We start from the raw sequence: 22,252 nt of genomic DNA on the forward strand, positions 1-22,252 counted from the left end.
AGCCTCTTACTCTGAACTTTGACCTTTAAAGCATTTTTCCACAACTTCTTGTATTTTTAAGCATTGATAACACCAATGACAAGAAATCAAAGGACAAACATTCATTAAATTATTTATTTACTGTTTTTTTGTTTTTGCTATTATTGCACAACACTTAGATCTTGAACTTTTGTTCAACCCAAGAAAACAAAATAAGTCATAAATAAGGCACTTATTCACAGAGTGAAAACATGCAGTTCATAATATTTAATAAATGGTTTGATAGAATGATCCCTTTTACATGGAATTTCTTTATATTTTGATATATTTCTCATGTCTGAAAAATGACATGTGACTTGTTATTTCTTCTCACTTCATTCTCAGGATGTTGTCACGCATGCTTCACACTTTATTCTTATATCTAAGGAGTTTAATGAGCTGACTTTTTATGTAATTTGTTGAAAGCATTGAACAAATAACCATGTTTCCACCATCCTTGAACTGTGCCGTGACAGAGAAAAACAGAAAACACATGTATACTGGAGATAGCATTTGTTTTGTCGTATGTTGAAAACTCTTCGGATACATTTTCTCTGCTTTAGGTCCTGGGGGAGGTTTTTGTGAAACAGAAGCACACGCTTCTCACACAAACTCAAACACACTGCGTTAACAACGCCTATTTTCCTGGGATTACCTCCACTGTTGTGCAACACTAAAGCTCGATCTGGACTTGGAACCAGACTGAACAAACCCTCGTTTCAGAAAAAGAAGCGGAGAGGCAACATAAGAAGAAGGTAAAAGAGCTTTATTAAGTTTCAAGAACCTTTACCATATTACTATCGGATTGTACAGTTTTTGTTGCAGTATAATTGTCTTAAAATGTATGAAGAACTTTAACGTTGTCCACTAAAAGCCTTTTTTTCTTTTGCATGCTTCACATGAAGGAATACCAGTTCATACAACATTCAATGTTTCTGCAAAACCTCAGTGGTTAGCAAGTCACATCTGCTTTGAATCACACGGCCTGTTCAGGGTTTTAGAAACATTTAGTGTGTCTGTTCATGCACTCAAGCATGGAGTATTTTCAGCTGAATGCGTTGGTATTTTCCAGGGTAGAGGAATGAGTTACACACTGAAAAGAAAAGCTTTGGTGTAGGATTTTTTTTCACTCAGATTTTTGCTAGGAAATTTCACAATTACAAATAAACAGCAGGTAACACATTGATATTTTAAAGGATAAAGACTGAAATATTTTGTAAAACATTTGGCTACTCCAATAATCTTTGTTTACTTCATAAAGTGCACTTTATAAATTAGGTCCCATTAGTTAACATCAGTTAATGCATTATAAAAGCAATACAGTTACAATATTTATTCATCTTTGTTATTGTTAATGAAAAAAAACCATTCATTGTTAGTTTATGTTAGCTCGGGTCTATTAAATAATATTAACAGATAAAACTTTGTTATTAATAAATGCTTTAGAAGTTTTTACTGTTAGTTCATGTTAACTAGTGTAGCTAGTTAACCAATGCAAACAAATGAAACCTTGTTATAAAGTGCTACCAAAGAATGTGTTGGATTGTGAAGAAACAGACACAGAAACAGTTTTGTTGATGAAATTACAGTTTCATTGTGTCATATTAAAGGGATAGTTCACCCAAAAATTCTGTCATTAATTACTCACACTCATGTCGTTCCAAACCAAAAGACATTTTGAATGAAATCTGAACGATTTCTGTCCCTCCATTGACAGCTACTCAACTACCAAAGACCGCCCCCCTTAGTTACTGTCGCTATGTCCGACAAGCTACGCCGCTCTAACGCCAGAGAGGACACTGACAACACACTGACAGACATGACAGAGGTTACTTTTCGGTTATTTTTGTAATTAAACATATTAAACAAAGTCTCACCTTTCAAATTTGGTAATTTTTAAAAATAAATTTAAACAATAAATACCATTTTGTGGCTCTTTAATGTGTCTGACAGATCGCTGTAGAGCTTCAGTTAAAGCTGCTCGTGAACCGATCATCTCTTCCTTCTAGTTCATTTATAGCATCAAATAAACAAGAATGAACATCTGAAGGAATGTTGTTTTAACCGCGGAAAGGCGTCAGTACTCTGCTTCTCAAGCTCAAATCCTCCCATGTTAATCTACTAACTCTCCTGACTACTTTGTCGGACAAAATGGCGGATGGCGAAGTATGATTGGTCAGATCACCTGTCAATCAAGCTCCCTGCGAAGGGTCAATTGATCGGTTTTTGAGCCAAATTTTCTGAAGGGACACGATCACTTTATATGATGAACAGATTGAATTTAGGCTTTTATTCACATATAAACGTTCATCAACGCACACATCAATTGTGGTAAACAGAAGCTCAAGCATGTTCGCTTGACGTGCGAGAACCAATGAGGTTCATTCTCGTGTTACGCATCACGCTTGAGCTTCAGCAAAAGGTCTCCTCGCGCACGTCAAGCAGGTTCGGCTGAGCTTCCGTTAATGTTCGATGATCAATGTTTAAACTTGAACAAAAGCCTAAATTCAATCTGACAGAAAGCTCTCAGATTTCATCAAAAAAAAAAATTCATTCGTGCTCCAAAGATGAACAAAAGTCTTGCAGGTTTGGAACGACATGAGAAATTAATGACAGAAGTTTCATATTTGGGTGCTATCCCTTTAAATCTGTCTTGTAATCATTAGTGTTTTTATGTGCACTATAGGGAGCAATGAAGGTCCTCAAAGCTTCACACTGTCTTCTGGCTCTATCCGTACTCTTCGCCACCGATCTTCCCTCCGCTCTGGCTGGAAAGATCCTTGTTTTCCCAGTAGACGGAAGCCACTGGGTCAACATGAACATACTGATTGGCGTCCTTCACTCCAGCGGTCACGAGGTCACCGTGGTGCGTACCGCCAGCAGCTGGTACGTCAAGGAGGATTCCCCGCACTACGCGGCCGTAACCGTGACCCTCCCGGAGCCCATTAACATCGAGCAGCCGGATTTCTTCATCTCGTTCCTGAGTGAAATGCTCAAGATCCAGGAACGTGGAGGATCCCCGCTTGCATTCGTGCAGTTCTATCGGCAGATGCTGACGGGTCTCTACGACATGCATCGGCAGGCAAGTCAGCTGGTTGTGGAGATTTTCGAAAACCCCGTGCTGATGAAACAACTGTACGAGGGACGTTACGACGTGGTCCTTACCGACCCGGGTCTGCCTACGGGTGTGCTGGTGGCTCATAAACTCGGATTACCCATGGTGTACAATGTGAGATGGATCACGAGTGGAGAAGGGCACTTCGTTGTCGCACCTTCTCCGGTTTCATACGTCCCTGCAGCAGGGAGCCAACTATCGAACCACATGTCCTTTGGGGAGAGGGTCAAGAATATCTTCCATTATGTGCTGAACACATACATCGACCAGTACATAGTCAGACCAGAGTATGACAAACTAGTCGCACGCTACTTTGGACCCGAAATTGATTTCTACCACTTGCTGCAAGGTGCGGATATTTGGCTCATGAGGTCGGATTTCATCTTCGAGTTCCCGCGTCCAACCATGCCCAACGTCATCTACATCGGAGGCTTCCAGTGCAAACCCTCCAAGCCATTACCGCCAGACCTGGAGGAGTTTGTGAACGGTTCAGGTGAACACGGGGTGGTTGTAATGTCTCTAGGTACGCTCGTGAAAGCTCTTCCTAGTGAAATCACGTCTAAAATCGCTGCCGGATTTGCTCAGCTTCCCCAGCGAGTCATATGGAGGCACATAGGAGAACGTCCTCATAATCTGGGCAACAACACTCTTCTGGTTAATTGGTTTCCTCAGAACGATTTACTTGGTCACCCGAAAACTCGTGCATTTGTTGCTCACGGTGGAACGAATGGCATTTATGAGTCTATCTACCATGGTGTCCCAGTGGTTGGGATTCCCTTGCTTTTTGACCAATTCGAGAATATGTTGCGTCTCCAGGTACGAGGGGCCGCTAAAGTACTCGACGTTACCAAACTGGACAGCCAGAGCTTTATGGCGGCAGTACAGGAAGTTTTACATCAGCCGTCATACAGGGAAAACATGCAGCGACTGTCTAGGTTACACAAAGACCAGCCCACACCACCTCAGGATAGCGCCCTCTTTTGGATAGAGTTTGTAATGCGGCACAAGGGAGCAGCACATTTACGGACTGAGTCTTATAAGATGCCCTGGTACTCATATCACTCTTTAGACGTAATGGCATTTTTGCTAGCAGTGGTGCTGACAGTAGGGGGCGCTGTGATTCTTACAATACGCTATTTGTGTTTGTGTCTGTGCAGGAGAAAGAAATCAAAACTTGAGTGAAGCATTAATGCACATAAATAGTATTTGATGAACAATAATAAAACTTTCTATGAAGTCTGGATTTATAATGTATAGTAGGGTTATTCCTATTATAATGGTTGGATACTCTCATGCATAAGTATAAAAACAATTTATAAAATGTGTGGTTATAATCTTTAATTAGGGTATATAATGTATATCAAACGATGAACACCATGTTATAATATACATTTGATTTATAATGGATTATAATATATATATATATATATATATTCATATTTGCATTGCTTAAGATCTGCACAGTATCTTATTCTTACTACATTTTATAAAAAAAAATTTTACTGCTTAAAGTAAAGCGACAAATACAGTCTTCTTGTAAAAGGCTTTATAATGTGCTCATACTCATTTAGAAGTGCTGCTTGTTTGCTTTTAGTAAAAGTAAAAAAGGCTAGATCTCTTTTTAAATAGCCATAGATATTATGAAGTGGTAATGATACGTTAAACTTAAAAGAATGATTCAGAGTAATTTCAACCTAGGGTCCTTTGCACCATGACCTCGAGCCAAACACCCCCTCAGAAGCTTTTTTTCCCTTGGTTGAACATTATTAAAGTTAGAGCTTATTTAGAGATATCAGCCGATTGGCTGAGTGCAGGCGCTAATGGATCCGAAGGTTGTATCTCGTAAATTATCCCACTAATAATGCCCGGAATGGTACCAATTACTTCTACAGTAGTACAAATATGTTCTGTACTGATAAAACGAGGCATTGGAAAGTTTGTAAGTATATCAGGAGTTTATTTAAATAACACTTGCCTGATGGCTCATGCTACCGCTAACCCGGACGTCGAGGTCACTTCCGTGATTTGGGAAAAGCCCGTAAAAGTCCTGGCAGAAAGCGATGCACAATGATGTAGTGTAACGGCGCCCAGTTCCAGGAATCCACTAATATTTTGTTGGTAGTACCAGTTTGCAACAATTATTAGTTAACACTAAGTTGTCAACACTTCGGAAAAAAATTATAAATATTTTTTTGAATATACCAAAAATCTTTTTCAGCAACACTGGGTGATCGCGCGAGACTTTTACGGGCTTTTCCTAGGTTGAAATTACTCGAGTCTGAACCACCCCTTTAAGGTAAACTTATCTCAATGTGAAAAAGATATATATTTTTTACTATAGCCTACTATTTGTTGTTAAGATATATTTATATAATTATATGATGCTTGTAGCCTATATTATATATAATGTAGCCTATAAGAGAATAATTATGCCTATGCATTCATTGTAATGTAGCCTATACTAATACCCTTATAATGCATTAAATGCAGGCTTCATAATGAGGAAAGTGTCCCCCAGTATTTTGTTTAATGTTTTTTTAGTTTTACAGTTGTGACCAAATTGCTATGCATTTTCTTGAAACTTCACAAATAGCTGTAAACTGATATACAACACCTGAATAAAGTCTAGCAGGACATGTTGAACATTCTGTATTTCAGAATTAATAGTTCAGAGTCACAATATATTTATAACATGATCATAAATCAGACTCTTAGGCATAAATGTGTAGAAAAAATCACACACCCATGCGTCTCTTTTATTTACAATAATTACATCATGAAGCACGAGAGCTGACTTTAAAGAGACAGTTCACCCAAAAACTGAAAACTGGGTCATCATTCACTCTCATGTTGTTTCAATATTGTATGATTTTTTTCTTCTACAAAACACAAAAAAATATTTTGAAGAATGTTAGGGTTCAGACATCAACTTCAAAATGTCTTCTTTAGAAGAAAGAAATGCATACAGGTTTGGAATGACATAAGGGTGAGCAAGTAATGACAGCATTTTTATTTTTGAGTGAAATATCACTTTATCTCATTTAAGGTGGGGGATAATTGCTAAAGTCAGTCCCTTAAACTACTCTTCCAGACCACAATGTACACTATGAGGGGTATGAGGAGTATGGGCAGCAGTGTGGCTAAGAGCACGACTCCAGCCGGTGCGTCAGATAAATCCTCTTCATCGCTGCAGAAGCTGAAGTACTGCTGATGTATCCTGACGAACAGCTGCTCCACCACACGATTGGGGTAGTAGCATTTTAAATAACTGGATACAATCTCCATGCACTCAGTTAACTTGTTGTAGCTTCTGGAAGAAGGAGAAAGAGATACAAAGTGAGTTGTGTGACAGAGAAAACAGCTTTACTGTACAAACACACACACACACACACATCTGACGGGTGTAAATGCATTGAATTGATCAAACGTGACATATTTCAAATAATTGCTGTTCTTTTGAACTTTCTTTTCATCAAATAATAAATAATCCTGGGTTCCTCATAAAAATGAAGCAGCACAACTATTTTCAACATTGATAATAATAAGAAATGTAGATCTTGAGCAGCAAATCCGCATATTCGAATGATTTGTGAAGGATCATGTGACACTGAACACTGGAGTAATGATGCTGAAAATTCAGCTTTGGTCTTAAATTGAAATACTATCTCACAATATTACTGTTTTCTGTATTTTTGATTAAATGCATGCAGTTTCGGTGAGTATAAAAGTCTTTACTGACCCCAAACTTTTGAATAGTAGCCTATAGTGTAGATTAGAATTTTGCACAACACGCTAAAGCTACTGTTTTTTAAAGTGCACTTAATGTCCATAAGTGGCACAAATCACTCAAATCACTCTGGCTCACAACAAAAACACACTCTTATCTATGTTTACGTAGAAAACGGAAACGTCTCTCATTGTTTAATGGACCAGAAGGTCTCTCAGTCATAAGGAGTTAGCAATCAGGTTTCAAGATTAGCTCAGCTCTTCCCCACACATCCTTCAATTGTTTCTCTGACCGTTTCCTTTCTTTGTGTAGGCTATATGCCATGTTAGCTATGCATTTTACATTTCTCAGTAGCGCTTGTGCAGTAGATAAGCGATGTATAGAAACGGTTAATTTTAGAGTGTTTTGCCCAGCAATCAAAAGCAAAAACTTTTTTACAAAAACATGACGGTAAACAGATCAAGTCCTTTCTTAATAAATCAACAAAGCATCATCGAAGCAATGTTTCAGAATTGCAGCTCCTTTGGTTTTTAAATATACATAAATATGTATGGTTGGTCTTACCTTATCACCATCTCCATATTACACCAGTTCTCTTTCCCAAGTGCACTCATGTTGTTATTGAAACTCACATAGCATATATCCTCGGTATAATTCTTCAACTGCTCCTCATAACAGCGTCTGTAGCGAGAGTCTTGATTCTGAAAATCCTCTGAGCCACAGGAGATTCATTTAATAGTGACACAAGCGATCTTTAAAGTCTAATAGCTCACTAAAGTGTCACAAAACTCTCTTACCGCTGTCCTCATACGTGACGTTGTATGTCTCTGAAAGAGTGAAAAATGTGATTATGAATGTGCTCGCGAGGAGATGATGCAGGTGTAAATAATGCTGACATACGTACCCTTGCTTAAAGATACATTTAGTTCTTTCTGTGTATTTTCGGTTTGGACTCTGAGACTCTTATCTGGAGAAAAAAGAACATTAAGGATCATTTTCTATTTCTATAATTGATGCATATAGGGTGAATAATGGATAAAAGTGTCTAAGAGCTATTACCATTAGCTGTTCCTCTTTAACTGTATTCAATTACAAATCCATCTTTGAGAATTCAAATCTTTTTGACAGAAACTTAAGTTTAATTTGTTGAGCTTAAAATCATTTTAGATTATTTTAGTGCGCCAAGAGCCACACTGTTGAGTGCAATATACAATTTTCTTTCATCCAAATTATAATCAAAAATATTTTATTTCATATCTCATCAGACTTTATTAAATTATAATCTTTGCCTCATCCTAAAATTATATTTATATATAAATAAATAAAAATAGATATTTACATGCTCTAAAAATATATAGAGATATACAGGTGAAACTCTGTTTGTTATAATTTTTATGATTAATTATGGCTTACAGCTTATGAAAACTTTTCACATATTTCAATTTTGAATTTGGGATTTTCATAAGATGTAAGCCATTATCATCAAAATTATAACAAATATAGCCTTGAAATATCTCACTTTGCATGTAATGAGTCTATCTATATAATATATTAGTTTCACCTTTTAAGTTGAGTTACTTAACTTTTGCACGATATTCAAATTGTTCGAGTTTCACCTGCTGAACATATCAAAGAAAATAAACGTTTGAGTTCATATTGAGATATCTCACATGGGATTACAGATTTGAAACACTGAATGTGAGATTTCTGAGAAGAGTAAGTGAGAAGCAGGAGATTTGAGCAAAGGTCTTAATTTTATCTCTCTGTTTATGTGCAGAAATAACTGAGACATTGAGTTGGTCCCTTACCTCCAGAAGCTGTTCTGTCATCTTGTGTCGTTTGACCTGAGAATAGAAATCAACATTTTAATGATCATCCATGTTGCTACCAGACATTCGTTAACACTATGTTTCTTATGATGAATCTATTCTTATGCAATCAGGTTGGTAGTTTGATAGCTCATAAGTCAACGGTTAAAAGAAAGGCTTAATGTGGTTTCATGTCTCCTGGATAACATATTGAATGTCCAAAAGTGATGGCATCACTGTCAGATGGTTAAAATCTTAGACTGAAGATCTCCTACCACAGATCATAGACGGATCCAGCAACAGCAAAAGTAGTCCAGAGAGATAAAACATAGTGCAAGACAAATAAAGAATGGCAATAGTGAGCTGATAAGTGAATCAATGGACGTGACTTTCCTGTGGCTGGAGCATTTAACAGGAGAAACAAAATAGGGGAGGGACACAGGGAGACTGTGTGTGCGTGCGTGCGTGCGTGCGCGTGTGTGTGTGTGTGTCTAAAGGAAACACCCATTACAATCCTCTCGGAGTTCACGGATAGTTTGGGATGAGACATTTCTTTGGAGCTCCATTACTGGAAACAGGAGTGCAGATTTGTGTGTGCATATAGTGGAGCCAGAGCAATTGCCTTCCTGCCCTAATAAGAGTTTTCTCAGCGGACAGTGGGAATTATACAACTTAATTATAGGATTACACTGCTAATTTCAAATGGCTTTTCAACATAACTTTCACGGTGTAAGTATATGTTTTAGTATCAGATATGTTTCTTTAGCATTCAATGCAAAACTTCACCTTGTATTGAAAAGTAAAAATGAATAAAAAATCTGCACGATGTTCTGCATGCACACACTCTTAGAAAAAAGGGTTCAATGGGGTTCTATATAGAACCCAAGGGTTCTTGACTCAATTTTAAAGAACCCTTTATGGTACAAAGGTTCTAAATAAGGAGAAAGGTTTTGATTTTTTTTGTGATAAAAATATATTCATGGTCTGCTTAACTGATGAAATTTGATCAAAATTAAAAATTAATTAAAACAAAATCTATAAATTGATCCCCATGATGGGAAGCACCGCGTGCATACTCTATGAAGTGCCTGACAGAACCCTTTGAGGATCGAACCCTTTCTTCTAAGAGTGCGATTATACATGTATTCTATATGATTATTAATTATCGTTAGATTATTGGTTAAGCGTGTAAATGTCAGTGTGGTAAATGCACATTTCCGCCCTATGTTAGCTAACGTTATAAATTTTGTACCGGGGTTTCGGAGACACATTTTGTTTCCGCTATTCCGCTACAATGTTAAGACAAATGACTATAAATCAACTTTTATTATTTACTTAGTATTAGTAAATGATACATTTTGTCTGTGAAAGACATGCTTGTATTATAACATAAATAAACATCTCTTAAAGACCACTTCTTTTGATTCGTGAATAATTCATTGCACTAGAATTACATTTTTATAATTGCATAATCACAGTATAATTGGCCTCTTGTCTTGTGACTGGGAAGTGTGACTCAAACTTGTCATGATCCTGGTTCTTTTCTCCTTTTCTTTCTCTACCTCCCTCTGCTGGTTTCTTCCTTTCCCTATTTCTCACTCTCTTCCGCTCATTCACACACACCCATTATCACGCACTCATTCCCATCAGCTGTTCCTCGTTCTCCCATCATCCTCACACCTGCTCTCTATTCCCTGTCATTAGTCTCTCTATTTCTAGCCCTCTTTTACTCTTCTTTGTTTGATTATTGTTGACCGTCACGCAGGCTATGTCGCTTATCATTGTATTCTATCTACTGAGAATTTGTCAAGCTCATCTAGTCATGTCCTGTTATAATCTGTCTGGAAGATATCTGCTGCTATATATTACCTGACTTGTGCTTTGCCCAGTTTATCTGCTGTGGAGAGTACTGGAGGTCCGACGCCTCACCAGAGCCACTGGCCTCGTTTTCACATGGGACTCCTGGACCTGCCGCTTAATGTCTCTCTGATTATTGTTTTGAGAAGAACCTTTGTTTATCTGCCAAAGTGGCTTTGCCTTATTTCTATTAAAAAGAGACATTACCTGCTTTTCGCCTTTTGGGTCCTCTCTGCATATCGTGACACAAACTTATGAGTTTTGCGGTTTTCTTTCCTTCCATAAAAAAAAAAAAAAATGTTTCCTTTCAGACTGACACCTTTCCCCCAGTTTCTGTTTTTAAACTGTAGGCCTATAGATGGGAGGATTGCCATATAGCCACCGCTAATTTAGTTTCATTCTCTTGCTGACGGAAATAAAAAATAAGTTATGAAATGAACAGTAATTGTTTTAGTTGCTCTTATGTCTAACCTATAGTTCACAGTTAAATAACCGTATTCACACAGATTCTGATATAAATAAAGCTTTCTATCTTAATGCAACCAGGAACATTTAGAGAGTCATGCAACAATATCATCATGATTATATAAATAATAAACACACTTCCCATAAACCTTATGAGAGGAAATACATTTCACATAATGCACACTGCATGTTTTTATACATTTGAACAGTTGAAAGATGCTAAGACTCATAATGAAATGCACTTGCATGTATGGGACAAAATTTAGCTGAAGGTGAAGGACTACTAAGCCATTCCAGTGAATATGGAAAATATATATTTTTAGTTAATATTTAGGGTGAATTCAGACCGTTTTTCCTCGTCATCTTAAATGAAAAAGGGTCCAAATCAACCTGAATTCATCCTATACGTCTAGACAAGTTACAATGAAAAAAATGTAAGAAATTAAGACACAATGAAGTGTTGCAAAAAAAATAAAGCTTTGTCATAATTCAAAAATTCAAAAACTATTAATTCATTGCAAAAATATGAACCTTTTTGCTGACCATTTGTAGCAGTAACAGCTTTTATGCTTTAAGCAGTGAAATGGACAGCTAATTTCATACATGATGTAATGCAATGAACTATAAATTCAAGAAGACGCAAGAACATAACATCATTTTAATCTGCAACACATTTTTTGCGTTAATGGTGTTATTTTGCATCCGCTCAAGACGTGCGGTCAGGGGATCTCCAAGGTGTCTATATTTAAACACACAACATGCGGCTGATTTGTGTGAGGTTGCATGTTTTTAGCGGAGAATCGTTATTCTTAACACACGACACGAGAGACATGCAACAAGCTTATTGACATACTTTATCTACAAACTCAATATTGTCAACAAATCAAAAGAAGAGATTTAACTTATAATTTTTGTTCATATTAATTCAAATAAATAAAACAAGCCTAATCTAATGATGAATCTATTTAAAGAATACTTTAAATTAATACTTTCAATAGATTTGCGTGACTGCTGATCGTATAGTTTTCAGTCTAAAAACTGTCATTACATCAAAAACAAGTATGGTGAGGTTTAAAAGTATGAAATTACACTAAACGTTTTTAGATTTTCTTTTGTATTTAAACCTGGAAATAAACTGAAATAAATGTATTTATGAAAAGAAAAAAAAAACAACTAAAGAAATTCTCAAATTCATGTACATTTTAATAAGAATAATATTAGCCTAATAATAAACTATTTATAGAGCACTTTTAAAGCTACATAGTATAAAGTGCAACACAAAAGGTAAAACGAGCTTCACAAAATAAACAATCAGGGAGACATAATAAAACAAACACAACACTACATAAAAAGAGATCCAAAACACACAAAAATAATTCACAAAGTAATAAAAGCAAAGTCTATACACAAGTTTTTTTTAAAAACTTTATAAGTTTTTATATCCTTTGACAGACTTTAGAGCCTTCACTGCAAAAGCTCTGTCACCTTTTATATCTGGAACAGCCAACAATCCATAAGTTTTGACTCTGAGACATCTAACTTTCATAAAGTTTTAAAAGTTCATCTAAATACTTTGGCTTCAAACCCTGTAGTGCTTTACATGTCAATATTAATATCTTAAAATCAATCCTAAAATGAATTGTTAACCAATGTGTACAAAATTACCCGCCTCACGCATGCGCGAGTCGAACTTGTTCAGACTTGTCTGATGTATGCGCAAAAGTTCAGTCGGCAGCATCCAGTACACGGAGTTATCCTGGCATTGTTTATCAATAATTCTTATTTGTGTGGTATTGCCGTGCGTTCATAACTACGTAAGTAAAAATATTTAAAGTCATTGTAGATGTTTTTCAGAGAGTGTTAGAGCGTGATTCAGTTTATTTTTCCTCAGAAATGTTATTGTGTCAACATACATACAATCGGCGGTGCAATGCTCATATATTCAACGAGTCATCCTGTTATATTCTATCAACGATGTTTATTCAAGGGAGTTGTTGTCATATGGTGATTAAAAATATGTATACAATGTCTTATCGGCATATGTTACAATAGCGCACGAGAGTGCTAGAGCAGCGCACACACTTTTGTAATCTGACACCTTGTTAGCAGTAGCAGCGGCAGCCCGGTCTGTTTAATGTAGCTGCATTTAGAGTATATATATTTCAATAAGCTCTACTTTGCTATTACTTCATACAACTTTAACTTCTCCATGTATACTTATACAAGCATTATCTGTGTATATTCTGTCATGTCATATTATCATTTATATTTATCATTCTTAATTTGTTCTCTCACAGAAACCACTTTGATGTATATCCATGCAAACCTGTATACAACTTACAATTGTATGGCCTAATAAATATCTAGAATGGACACGTTCACTCTGGAGTAGCTGCAGTTCTTTCTAACCGAAGAATTAGACCAGTTGAGTCCCAACCATCGCACTGAGCGCAGAATATCCCACAAATTGGTCCTTCGAGCCGGATCGGGACATCAGCTGCGTTATGGCTACATCCAGAGATTACTACGAGGGAGAACAAGTGCCAGATCCTCATCCGAGTCGTACCCGGCGGGTACCCACCTACTTGGAGGATTATGTGCTTGATTATCCACTTCCACGTCATGTTCATTCTTTACCAGCAGAGGTCGCTGCAGGAATATCCCATACAAGCCAGGATCCTGATAGGGGTTATATTACTCCTGCTCCCAGGGACAGAAACTTCGAAAGTGAAGAGCTGCATCACTTAAAAGCCCGATGGAAGGATTTAAGTAGCGAGATGAGAGAGATTCAAATCAGAATGGACAGTGCGAAACAGGCATCTTTTGCATTTAAATCTCCTGTTTACGAACACTATGGGAGTCTTCCTCACGTTGAACTCAGTAACACTAGATTAGAACCCCCTGTGACTGTAGCATCATCACTACAATATGAGGAAACACTTTATCACGAGCCCTCCATGCAACTGCAGTCACAACCAATCATGCATCCACCTAATATAGCTCGTGTATCTTCCCTGCCTGGGCCACAGCCTCAGAGATCATTTGCAGAACTCCGACGAATAGACTCATGGCCCCCCACGGCTGCTCAGCCTGTTCAGCCTGCCTATCCTCAAGTACCAGCCCGCATACAGCCACTGCCTCCATCAGCTGCTGCACCTCCAGCACATTCTTATGTGCAACCCCAACGTCAGCCAGTTGCTGTACCATCTGCACCAGCTTCACTGCAGCCACAGTACCAGCATATAGCGCCAGCTCCAGTTCAGCCTGTACCAGCGCAACCAGCGATGCATTCTCAACGCCTTTATCAACCACTGTCTCTGCCTCCACCTCATGGGCCTGGATTACAACCGCAGTATTATTATCCTGTCAATCCTATGGCACCTGGGCTGGTGGAAATGGCCATTGCATCTTCATATGGCATACCCAAACCAAAATTGACAGTCTTCTCCTCAGGGAAAGAAAGTGATTTCCTTATGCTCAAGAAAGGACTAGACAGCATCCTTGGCCCACACAGGCATTTAACAGAGGACTATAAATACCAAGTGCTTCTGGATCATCTACGTTTGCCTGCTGCTTACCAGGTAGCTAAGAGTTGTGTCAACTGCCCATTTCCCTACACCAGTGCCATGCAGGCTCTTGAACAGAGATACGGTCAACCAAGACAGTTAATTCAGAGCGAGCTGAGAGCTATCCTCAATGCACCAGTTATTCGACCAGGTGATGCGCAGGGATTTGAGGACTTGGCGGCAGCTGTTAACACACTGGTGGGCATGTTGAACACAATGGATGGACCCTCTAGGTACGAACTGCAGTGTGGCTCCCACGTTGACACTCTACTGACTAAACTGCCTGTCAGCTACAGAGACTCATTCATAGAGTACTGTCTCAACAAGCACATCATTATGAGCGGCAGTTCCAGGACTTACACACTGCCAGAATTTGCTGAGTGGCTAGAAAGGAAAGCTCAGGCCATTCAAATATCTAGGCGTGTAACAGGGCCAGCGCATACAGAGCCCTTTCGGCGAGAGCAGAAACCTCTTTCTTATCCCAAAGCTAAGGCAGCCACAATTCTCACAGGTAGTGAACAACGTAAAGTCATCAATTGGCCCTCCAGCTCCCTCACAGACACTAAAATGGCAGCTACAGCTAAAAAACAAGATCGTTTTAAGCCATTTTGTCCCTACTGCAACAACCATGAGCATTATCTCAATGCCTGTGCAGCCTTTGGCAAGTTGAGACACACCGAAAGAGGAATCTGGATTAAAGAGCAAAATAAATGCTGGAGGTGTGGACGCGGTCACAAACAGGACAGCTGTACGCTCAAGAAAGCTTGCTCTACATGTGGAGGACTTCACCTGCCTGTTCTGCATGAAGTTGCAGTTGCTGCAGAAACCCAAAGCATACTCACAGTGAGCGCAGCCACTTCTCAAGTTTACTTGGACCAGGCCAGTCATTCAGGCAGAGTGATGTTGAAAGTTGTCCCAGTAAGACTTCGCAGTGGTAAAAGGTTCATGGACACACACGCTGTGTTAGACGATGGTTCGGAAAGAACAATTATCCTGCCAGCAGCAGTCAAACAGCTGGGCTTGAAAGGATCAGAAGAAACTTTGACTCTCAGAACAATAAGACAAGACCTTGTTCAGCTAAGAGGAAATGCAGTCTCCTTTGAGGTATCTGCGATATCACACCCAAATGTGAAACATCAGATCCAAAGGGCATTCACAGCTGAAGAGCTCAACCTGGCTGAACAGTCTTGCCCCGCTAATTTACTGAAAAGAAGATATGGTCACTTAAAGGACATTCAGTTGGAAAGTTTCTCTAAAGTGCAGCCTTTGCTACTTATAGGATCAGATTATCCACAGCTGATCACACCAAACTGCCCAATCCGTATGGGACCGATTGGTAGCCCTGTAGCGGTACGCACACTGCTTGGCTGGGCAGTTCAAGGACCAACAACCTTTCTCCAGCAACCCTCAAATGTAAGCTCATGCCTCCACACCACATTCCTTCCTCCTACTCAAGAGTTACGTCAACATGTTGAACGGTTGTGGCAGCTTGACCTACTGCCACAGAGAAATGAGAAAGAAGTAGTCCGCTCCAGACAAGATAAAGCTGCACTGGCAATGTTGGAGGAGAAAACGGTGCATGTTACAGTTGATGGTGCAACCCGCTACGCTACCCCATTACTTCATAAGCGAGACGCGGCTACACTACACTCATCACCAAACGCTGTCATGGCTCTTTTAAGAGCTACAGAACGTCGCCTTGTTAATAATCCGGACCTGGCAAACGTGTATGGCAAAGAGATACACAAGCTGGAGGAGGCAGGTTATGCAGTTCGAATAACCAACTCAGAAGCTGTCAATTCCGTTAATTCATGGTACGTTCCTCATCACATTGTGCTCCACAATGACAAAGCCCGGGTAGTCTTTAATTGCTCTTTCACCTACAATCAAATGAACCTAAATGATAATTTACTCCCTGGTCCCACTCTTGGTTCACCACTGATGGGAGTCCTGCTCAGGTTCAGAGAGTATGCCGTTGCGATAAGTGGAGACATACGAGCTATGTTTCACCAAATCAGGCTGTTACCTGAAGACCAGCCCCTGCTCCGCTTTCTCTGGAGAGACATGGAAAGAGATCGCAACCCAGACATCTATGAATGGCGGGTGTTACCGTTTGGGACCACCTGTAGTCCATGCTGCGCTACTTATGCCCTCCAGAGACATGTCAGAGACAACACCGAGGGCAATGAAGATGTAGTTGAGTCTGTCCAGCAGTCTTTCTATGTGGACAATTGCTTACAATCTCTTCAGTCTCAGCATCAGGCTAAGAAACTCGTTGACAAAATGAGAGCATTATTAGCAGCTGGTGGTTTTGACATAAGGCAATGGGCTAGCAATGTTCCTAATGTGATTGCACATCTACCCGCCGAAGCCAAATCAGTAGACTGCGAGCGGTGGCTTTCTTCAAACAAAACTGATCCACAAGAGTCGACACTCGGCCTAGTGTGGCACTGTTCCCAGGACACTTTAGGTTATAAACACAGGCCTGTGTCAACAAGTGGGGAAACCTCAATGAGAGATGTCTATCGCATCCTGGCAAGCCAATATGACCCACTAGGTTACATCATTCCGTTCACCACAAGGGCCAAAATCATGGTGCAATCACTATGGAAGAGGGTTGGAGGTTGGGATGAACCTCTGCCAGCTGACCTCTTCTCAGAATGGCACGCTTGGGAAGAAGAGCTTCCTAACCTACAGAGAATAACAATGCCTAGGTGTTACACACCAGCATGCAACAACACGTCCTCCATTATCGATGTACATGTCTTCTGTGATGCCTCGGAGAAGGCATATGGCTCTGTAGCCTACTTACGGGTGGAAACAGGTGATGACATCCAAATTGCATTCATCATGGCGAGGTCACGGGTGGCACCCAAGAAGCAACTCTCCATTCCTCGCCTTGAACTCTGCGCGGCATTGTCTGGTGCTCAGCTGGCCAAAACACTGAACACAGAACTCACACTTAACCTCAGACAGACAATCATGTGGTCTGATTCAACAACCGTACTACACTGGATACAGTCTGAGTCATGTAACTACAAAGTGTTTGTTGGCACGCGAATCGCAGAGATTCAAGACCTCGTTGGATACGAGAACTGGAAATATGTGGACTCGAATAACAACCCAGCCGACGATATAACGCGGGGTAAGACCCTCATAGATCTGTCCCACACCTGCAGATGGAATCAAGGTCCAAAATTTCTGCACCAATCTCCAAACCACTGGCCAATCCATCCTGCAGTGCCAGTAGAAGATTTAGAAGAACTCCGTAAATCCGCATTCTGCGGTAATGTCACAGTCAGTCATGCCTCTTTTGATGTAGATAACTGCGAATCATGGGATGACCTCATCAGGACCACATATCAGTCTCTGCATGGTTCGGCAGCACCCCCTATGTCTGCCGAAGAACGCATAGAGACTGAAACTGCTGTACTCAGACGTGCACAGACTGAAAGTTTTCCTAAGGAAGTGCATGCCCTTAAAGCCAATAAATCTGTGCATTCAAACAGTCGATTATACTCCCTTGCTCCAACTTTGGATCCTCACCTTAATCTGATAAGAGTGGGTGGTAGATTACGCAAAGCTGCAACACTGCCAGAGGATGCACTTCACCCTATTGTGTTGGCACCAGAACACCCCATAACAAAACTGCTAATTCAAGACTTTGACAACCGCCTGATGCACGCAGGTCCAGAAAGAGTCTTCGCAGAGCTAAGACGAACCTATTGGGTTCTTAGAGGCCGCCAGATGGTAAAAAAGTGCCAGAGACAATGCGCTGAGTGTAGGAAATGGCGTGGCAAGCCCATTGTACCTAAAATGGCGGACCTGCCTGCTTCCCGTCTGAGAATTAACCAACCTCCATTCTGGTCCACGGGAGTTGATTGCTTTGGTCCCTATGTAATCAAAATTGGCAGACGGCAAGAAAAGAGATGGGGCATAATATTTAAATGTCTCACTACAAGATGCATACATCTCGACTTGTTATGCAGCATGGACACAGATTCCTTTTTACTAGCCCTCAGACGCTTCATAGCAAGGAGAGGAAAGCCCTTTGAGATCATCTGCGACCGAGGCACCAACTTCAGAGGGGGAGAGCGTGAGCTCTCTGAAGCCTTTGCCGAAATGGAACCATCACTCCAAGACCAACTAGCCAAACAAAAAATTTCCTTCCAATTCAACCCACCTCACGCACCTCACTTCGGAGGAGTGTGGGAGAGGGAAATTAAATCAGTCAAGACTGCCCTCCAAGTTGTTCTGAAAGATCACACTGTCTCGGAGGAAGTCCTTACTACAGTATTGATCGAAGTGGAAGGCATTGTAAATTCAAAACCCCTGGGGTACGTGTCATCTGATATAGCAGATCCTGACCCTATTACCCCCAATTTGCTGCTTATGGGGCGGCGGGACGCTTCCCTACCTCAGGCTGTGTATGGACCCAGCAATCTACTTGGACGGCGTCGCTACAGACACAGCCAAGTGATCGCCGATCACTTTTGGACACAGTTCCTCAGAGACTATCTACCCAGTCTTCAGCTTCGACAGAAATGGCAGAACAGCACACCAAATGGAATGGTAAATGGTTGTATTGATTATGGACTTTCAACTTCCCAGAGCACAATGGCCTATCGGTAGGGTGACCCGACTCCTACCAAGTGATGATGGTGCAATAAGAGCCGTCGAAGTGGACATCAAGGGCAATACATACGTCCGCCCTGTTGCTAAACTCATTGTGTTGCCTGAAATGCCTAAAGTTTAGTTTGTAACACCGGTAGTTAAGCTGGGACATTTTGTGTATTTACAAATTTCCTGTGTAAATTTGTGGGGCGGCTGTACAAAATTACCCGCCTCACGCATGCGCGAGTCGAACTTGTTCAGACTTGTCTGATGTATGCGCAAAAGTTCAGTCGGCAGCATCCAGTACACGGAGTTATCCTGGCATTGTTTATCAATAATTCTTATTTGTGTGGTATTGCCGTGCGTTCATAACTACGTAAGTAAAAATATTTAAAGTCATTGTAGATGTTTTTCAGAGAGTGTTAGAGCGTGATTCAGTTTATTTTTCCTCAGAAATGTTATTGTGTCAACATACATACAATCGGCGGTGCAATGCTCATATATTCAACGAGTCATCCTGTTATATTCTATCAACGATGTTTATTCAAGGGAGTTGTTGTCATATGGTGATTAAAAATATGTATACAATGTCTTATCGGCATATGTTACAATAGCGCACGAGAGTGCTAGAGCAGCGCACACACTTTTGTAATCTGACACCTTGTTAGCAGTAGCAGCGGCAGCCCGGTCTGTTTAATGTAGCTGCATTTAGAGTATATATATTTCAATAAGCTCTACTTTGCTATTACTTCATACAACTTTAACTTCTCCATGTATACTTATACAAGCATTATCTGTGTATATTCTGTCATGTCATATTATCATTTATATTTATCATTCTTAATTTGTTCTCTCACAGAAACCACTTTGATGTATATCCATGCAAACCTGTATACAACTTACAATTGTATGGCCTAATAAATATCTAGAATGGACACGTTCACTCTGGAGTAGCTGCAGTTCTTTCTAACCGAAGAATTAGACCAGTTGAGTCCCAACCATCGCACTGAGCGCAGAATATCCCACACAATGCAATGAAGCTAAACCTGGAGTAATATTATTAAAAGACCTAGTTCGTGACAGTGGCATTTTGTATTTTTGAAGCAGTGATAAAACGCGTTGATGTAAAGTAGAAAACTTAAAATCTGCCTCACCTTGGAAATATTTCTTAACTGATAAGAACAAGACTGAACCAACTTCTTAACATGATATTCAAAATTCAAATTGGTATCAAAATAAACAGCCACATTTTTCACTGCCTCCTGAATATTGGGGACCATCTGATGCTCCATCTGACCGATTATCACAACTTCTTAAGATTAATCAGTATTTAATTGCAGAAAAAGTCAAGCCATCGAGTTTTTATATCTGCCAACCATGATTGGAGGAATCTAAGCTTGGAAGATTGGATATCTTAGCAGTGAAAATTATATTATGTTTCTGGATTACGGATCCAAGAGCTAACCTATAAATAGAAAACAAAATTGGTCCTAACAGGGAGCCCTGCATAACCCCACATATGCTTTTTTACTAATTTACTGTTAAACTGATAAGATAATATAAGGAAAATGTTTTACTAAATATAAAACTGAAGCATTTTCACTAGTGGTATCATACTTTTGGACTTATACCTAAAAAGTCTTCAGGACAAAACAATCAAATAACCATAGCGTTATATATTAATTTAGTCAAAAAGTTGGTTGCTATATTTAAATATATGTCAATTTTTTGTTTGTTTCTCAGTTGTTTAGATGGATAACTGTGCAGACCTATCGTTGCTGTAAACTGTGATTTTTGTGATAACACTCAGCAAACACAGGCAAACACATGCAAAGTGTCAAATGAAACAGTAGGCTACTCATTTCTGCAGTAACTCACAGGAAATAGGCCATAGCTGGTGTGGCAGTGTTGCCACTACTAAACATCTGTCACATCCTGTGACGGGACATTCAATAAAACTATGTATTTCTGGGAAAGGGGAAACTTGAACCACAAAATCATGTGTTTGGACTAAAAAAAAATGCATTTATCCAACCTGCTGCTGTGCTTGTTGGTTTGCATCACACATAAAAATGAATATCAGAAAAATCATAATATAAAGGCTCCATAATATAAAAGTTTCTAAAGGTCCCTTCAGAATAGCAAGGAAAACTAGTTCATCTTTTTTTCTCCAGCAGAATTTACTTGATCTGAGTACAGATTTACATTCAGTGAGCACTGTCATTGTTTTTGTTTTTTTTAAACCTGCAGTAACTCACAGGAAATAGGCCATAGCTGGTGTGCCAGTGTTACCACTACTAAACATCTGTCACATCCTGTCACATATTATACAAAAAGCTAATCAATATCCTTTTTTTGGGCACAGTTCTCTGAATGGCATCCAGGACTGCGCAAACAGTCCCATGTGTGCATGTCTAAATGCATCCAGCAGCCCGTATCTGTGAGGAAATGCTCTGTGCATGCCAGAAACAAGATCAAAATAAAATAAAATAAAATGAACAAACTAAGAAAAACACAGCATGTGTGAAAGTGCTGATCTGAAAACATGTCTTTCTACATATGGGTGTGAAATTAACAACCGCCACAGGCCAAATGTGGACGTGTTTTACGCAGTTGTGGGCAATTTTGCTTATTTGCGTATTTTGCTTATCTGGTGACCTGTAAGATGTCTAAAACTACCAAAAAAAGGTGTTTGTAAAAGAAAAATGTTTGCAGTTTTAGAGTTGAATTAATCTACTTTAATGTATAGAGTGAACTTAAAATGTCAAGTTGCCATGCATTAAAATGAATTAAAATCATTGTAACAATTATCTATTTAGTTTATAGCTAAGTTTTGTTGAGTTGAATTCACTTATATAAAAAAAATGTGTCTTGTGCAAAAAGTGGTTGTCTTAAACGTATAGATTGATGGCACAAACCCTCACGGGACATTCAATAAAACTGTATTTCTGGGAAAGGGGCAGATTTAACCATAAAATCATGTGTTTGGACAACAAAAAACAAAAAAAAACAAAAAAACTTTATCCAACCTGCTGCTGCTTGTTGGTTTGCATCACACATAAAAAAAATGAAGATAGACAAA

The 22,252-nt window shown here is 39.4% G+C and overlaps 2 protein-coding genes across 2 annotated transcripts; one reads left to right on the plus strand and one right to left on the minus strand.

Annotated features, from left to right (window-relative positions):
- The first annotated feature begins 625 nt into the window (after positions 1-625).
- On the plus strand, positions 626-4,542 carry LOC306992294 (UDP-glucuronosyltransferase 2A2-like). The gene is made up of 2 exons (XM_079600994.1): positions 626-773; positions 2,705-4,542. The coding sequence occupies exon 2, from the start codon at positions 2,711-2,713 to the stop codon at positions 4,313-4,315; it is 1,605 nt and encodes a 534-aa protein (XP_079457120.1). The 5' UTR covers positions 626-773; positions 2,705-2,710; the 3' UTR covers positions 4,316-4,542.
- An 88-nt stretch (positions 4,543-4,630) lies between these two features.
- LOC306992300 (receptor activity-modifying protein 1) lies at positions 4,631-9,190 on the minus strand. The gene is made up of 6 exons (XM_079601003.1): positions 8,944-9,190; positions 8,669-8,704; positions 7,765-7,827; positions 7,658-7,687; positions 7,425-7,572; positions 4,631-6,443 (listed from the first exon to the last, which is right to left on the minus strand). The coding sequence occupies exons 1-6, from the start codon at positions 8,996-8,998 to the stop codon at positions 6,200-6,202; spliced, it is 576 nt and encodes a 191-aa protein (XP_079457129.1). The 5' UTR covers positions 8,999-9,190; the 3' UTR covers positions 4,631-6,199.
- Positions 9,191-22,252: the final 13,062 nt, after the last annotated feature.

Source organism: Phoxinus phoxinus (assembly GCF_949152265.1).
Source record: "Phoxinus phoxinus genome assembly, chromosome: 24".
Taxonomy (NCBI): domain Eukaryota; kingdom Metazoa; phylum Chordata; class Actinopteri; order Cypriniformes; family Leuciscidae; genus Phoxinus; species Phoxinus phoxinus.

What these genes read in the sequence shown, in the direction of transcription:
- LOC306992294 (XM_079600994.1), top strand. Translation starts at nt 2,711, where the DNA reads ATGAAGGTCCTCAAAGCTTCACACTGTCTTCTGGCTCTATCCGTACTC.
- LOC306992300 (XM_079601003.1), bottom strand. Translation starts at nt 8,998, where the DNA reads ATGTTTTATCTCTCTGGACTACTTTTGCTGTTGCTGGATCCGTCTATG. An exon ending in GGATCCGTCTATGATCTGTG is followed by an intron (nt 8,705 to 8,943) that starts GTAGGAGATCTT and finishes TTCTATTCTCAG; the next exon opens with GTCAAACGACACAAGATGAC. An exon ending in AATATGGAGATGGTGATAAG is followed by an intron (nt 6,444 to 7,424) that starts GTAAGACCAACC and finishes TCCTTCTTCCAG; the next exon opens with AAGCTACAACAAGTTAACTG.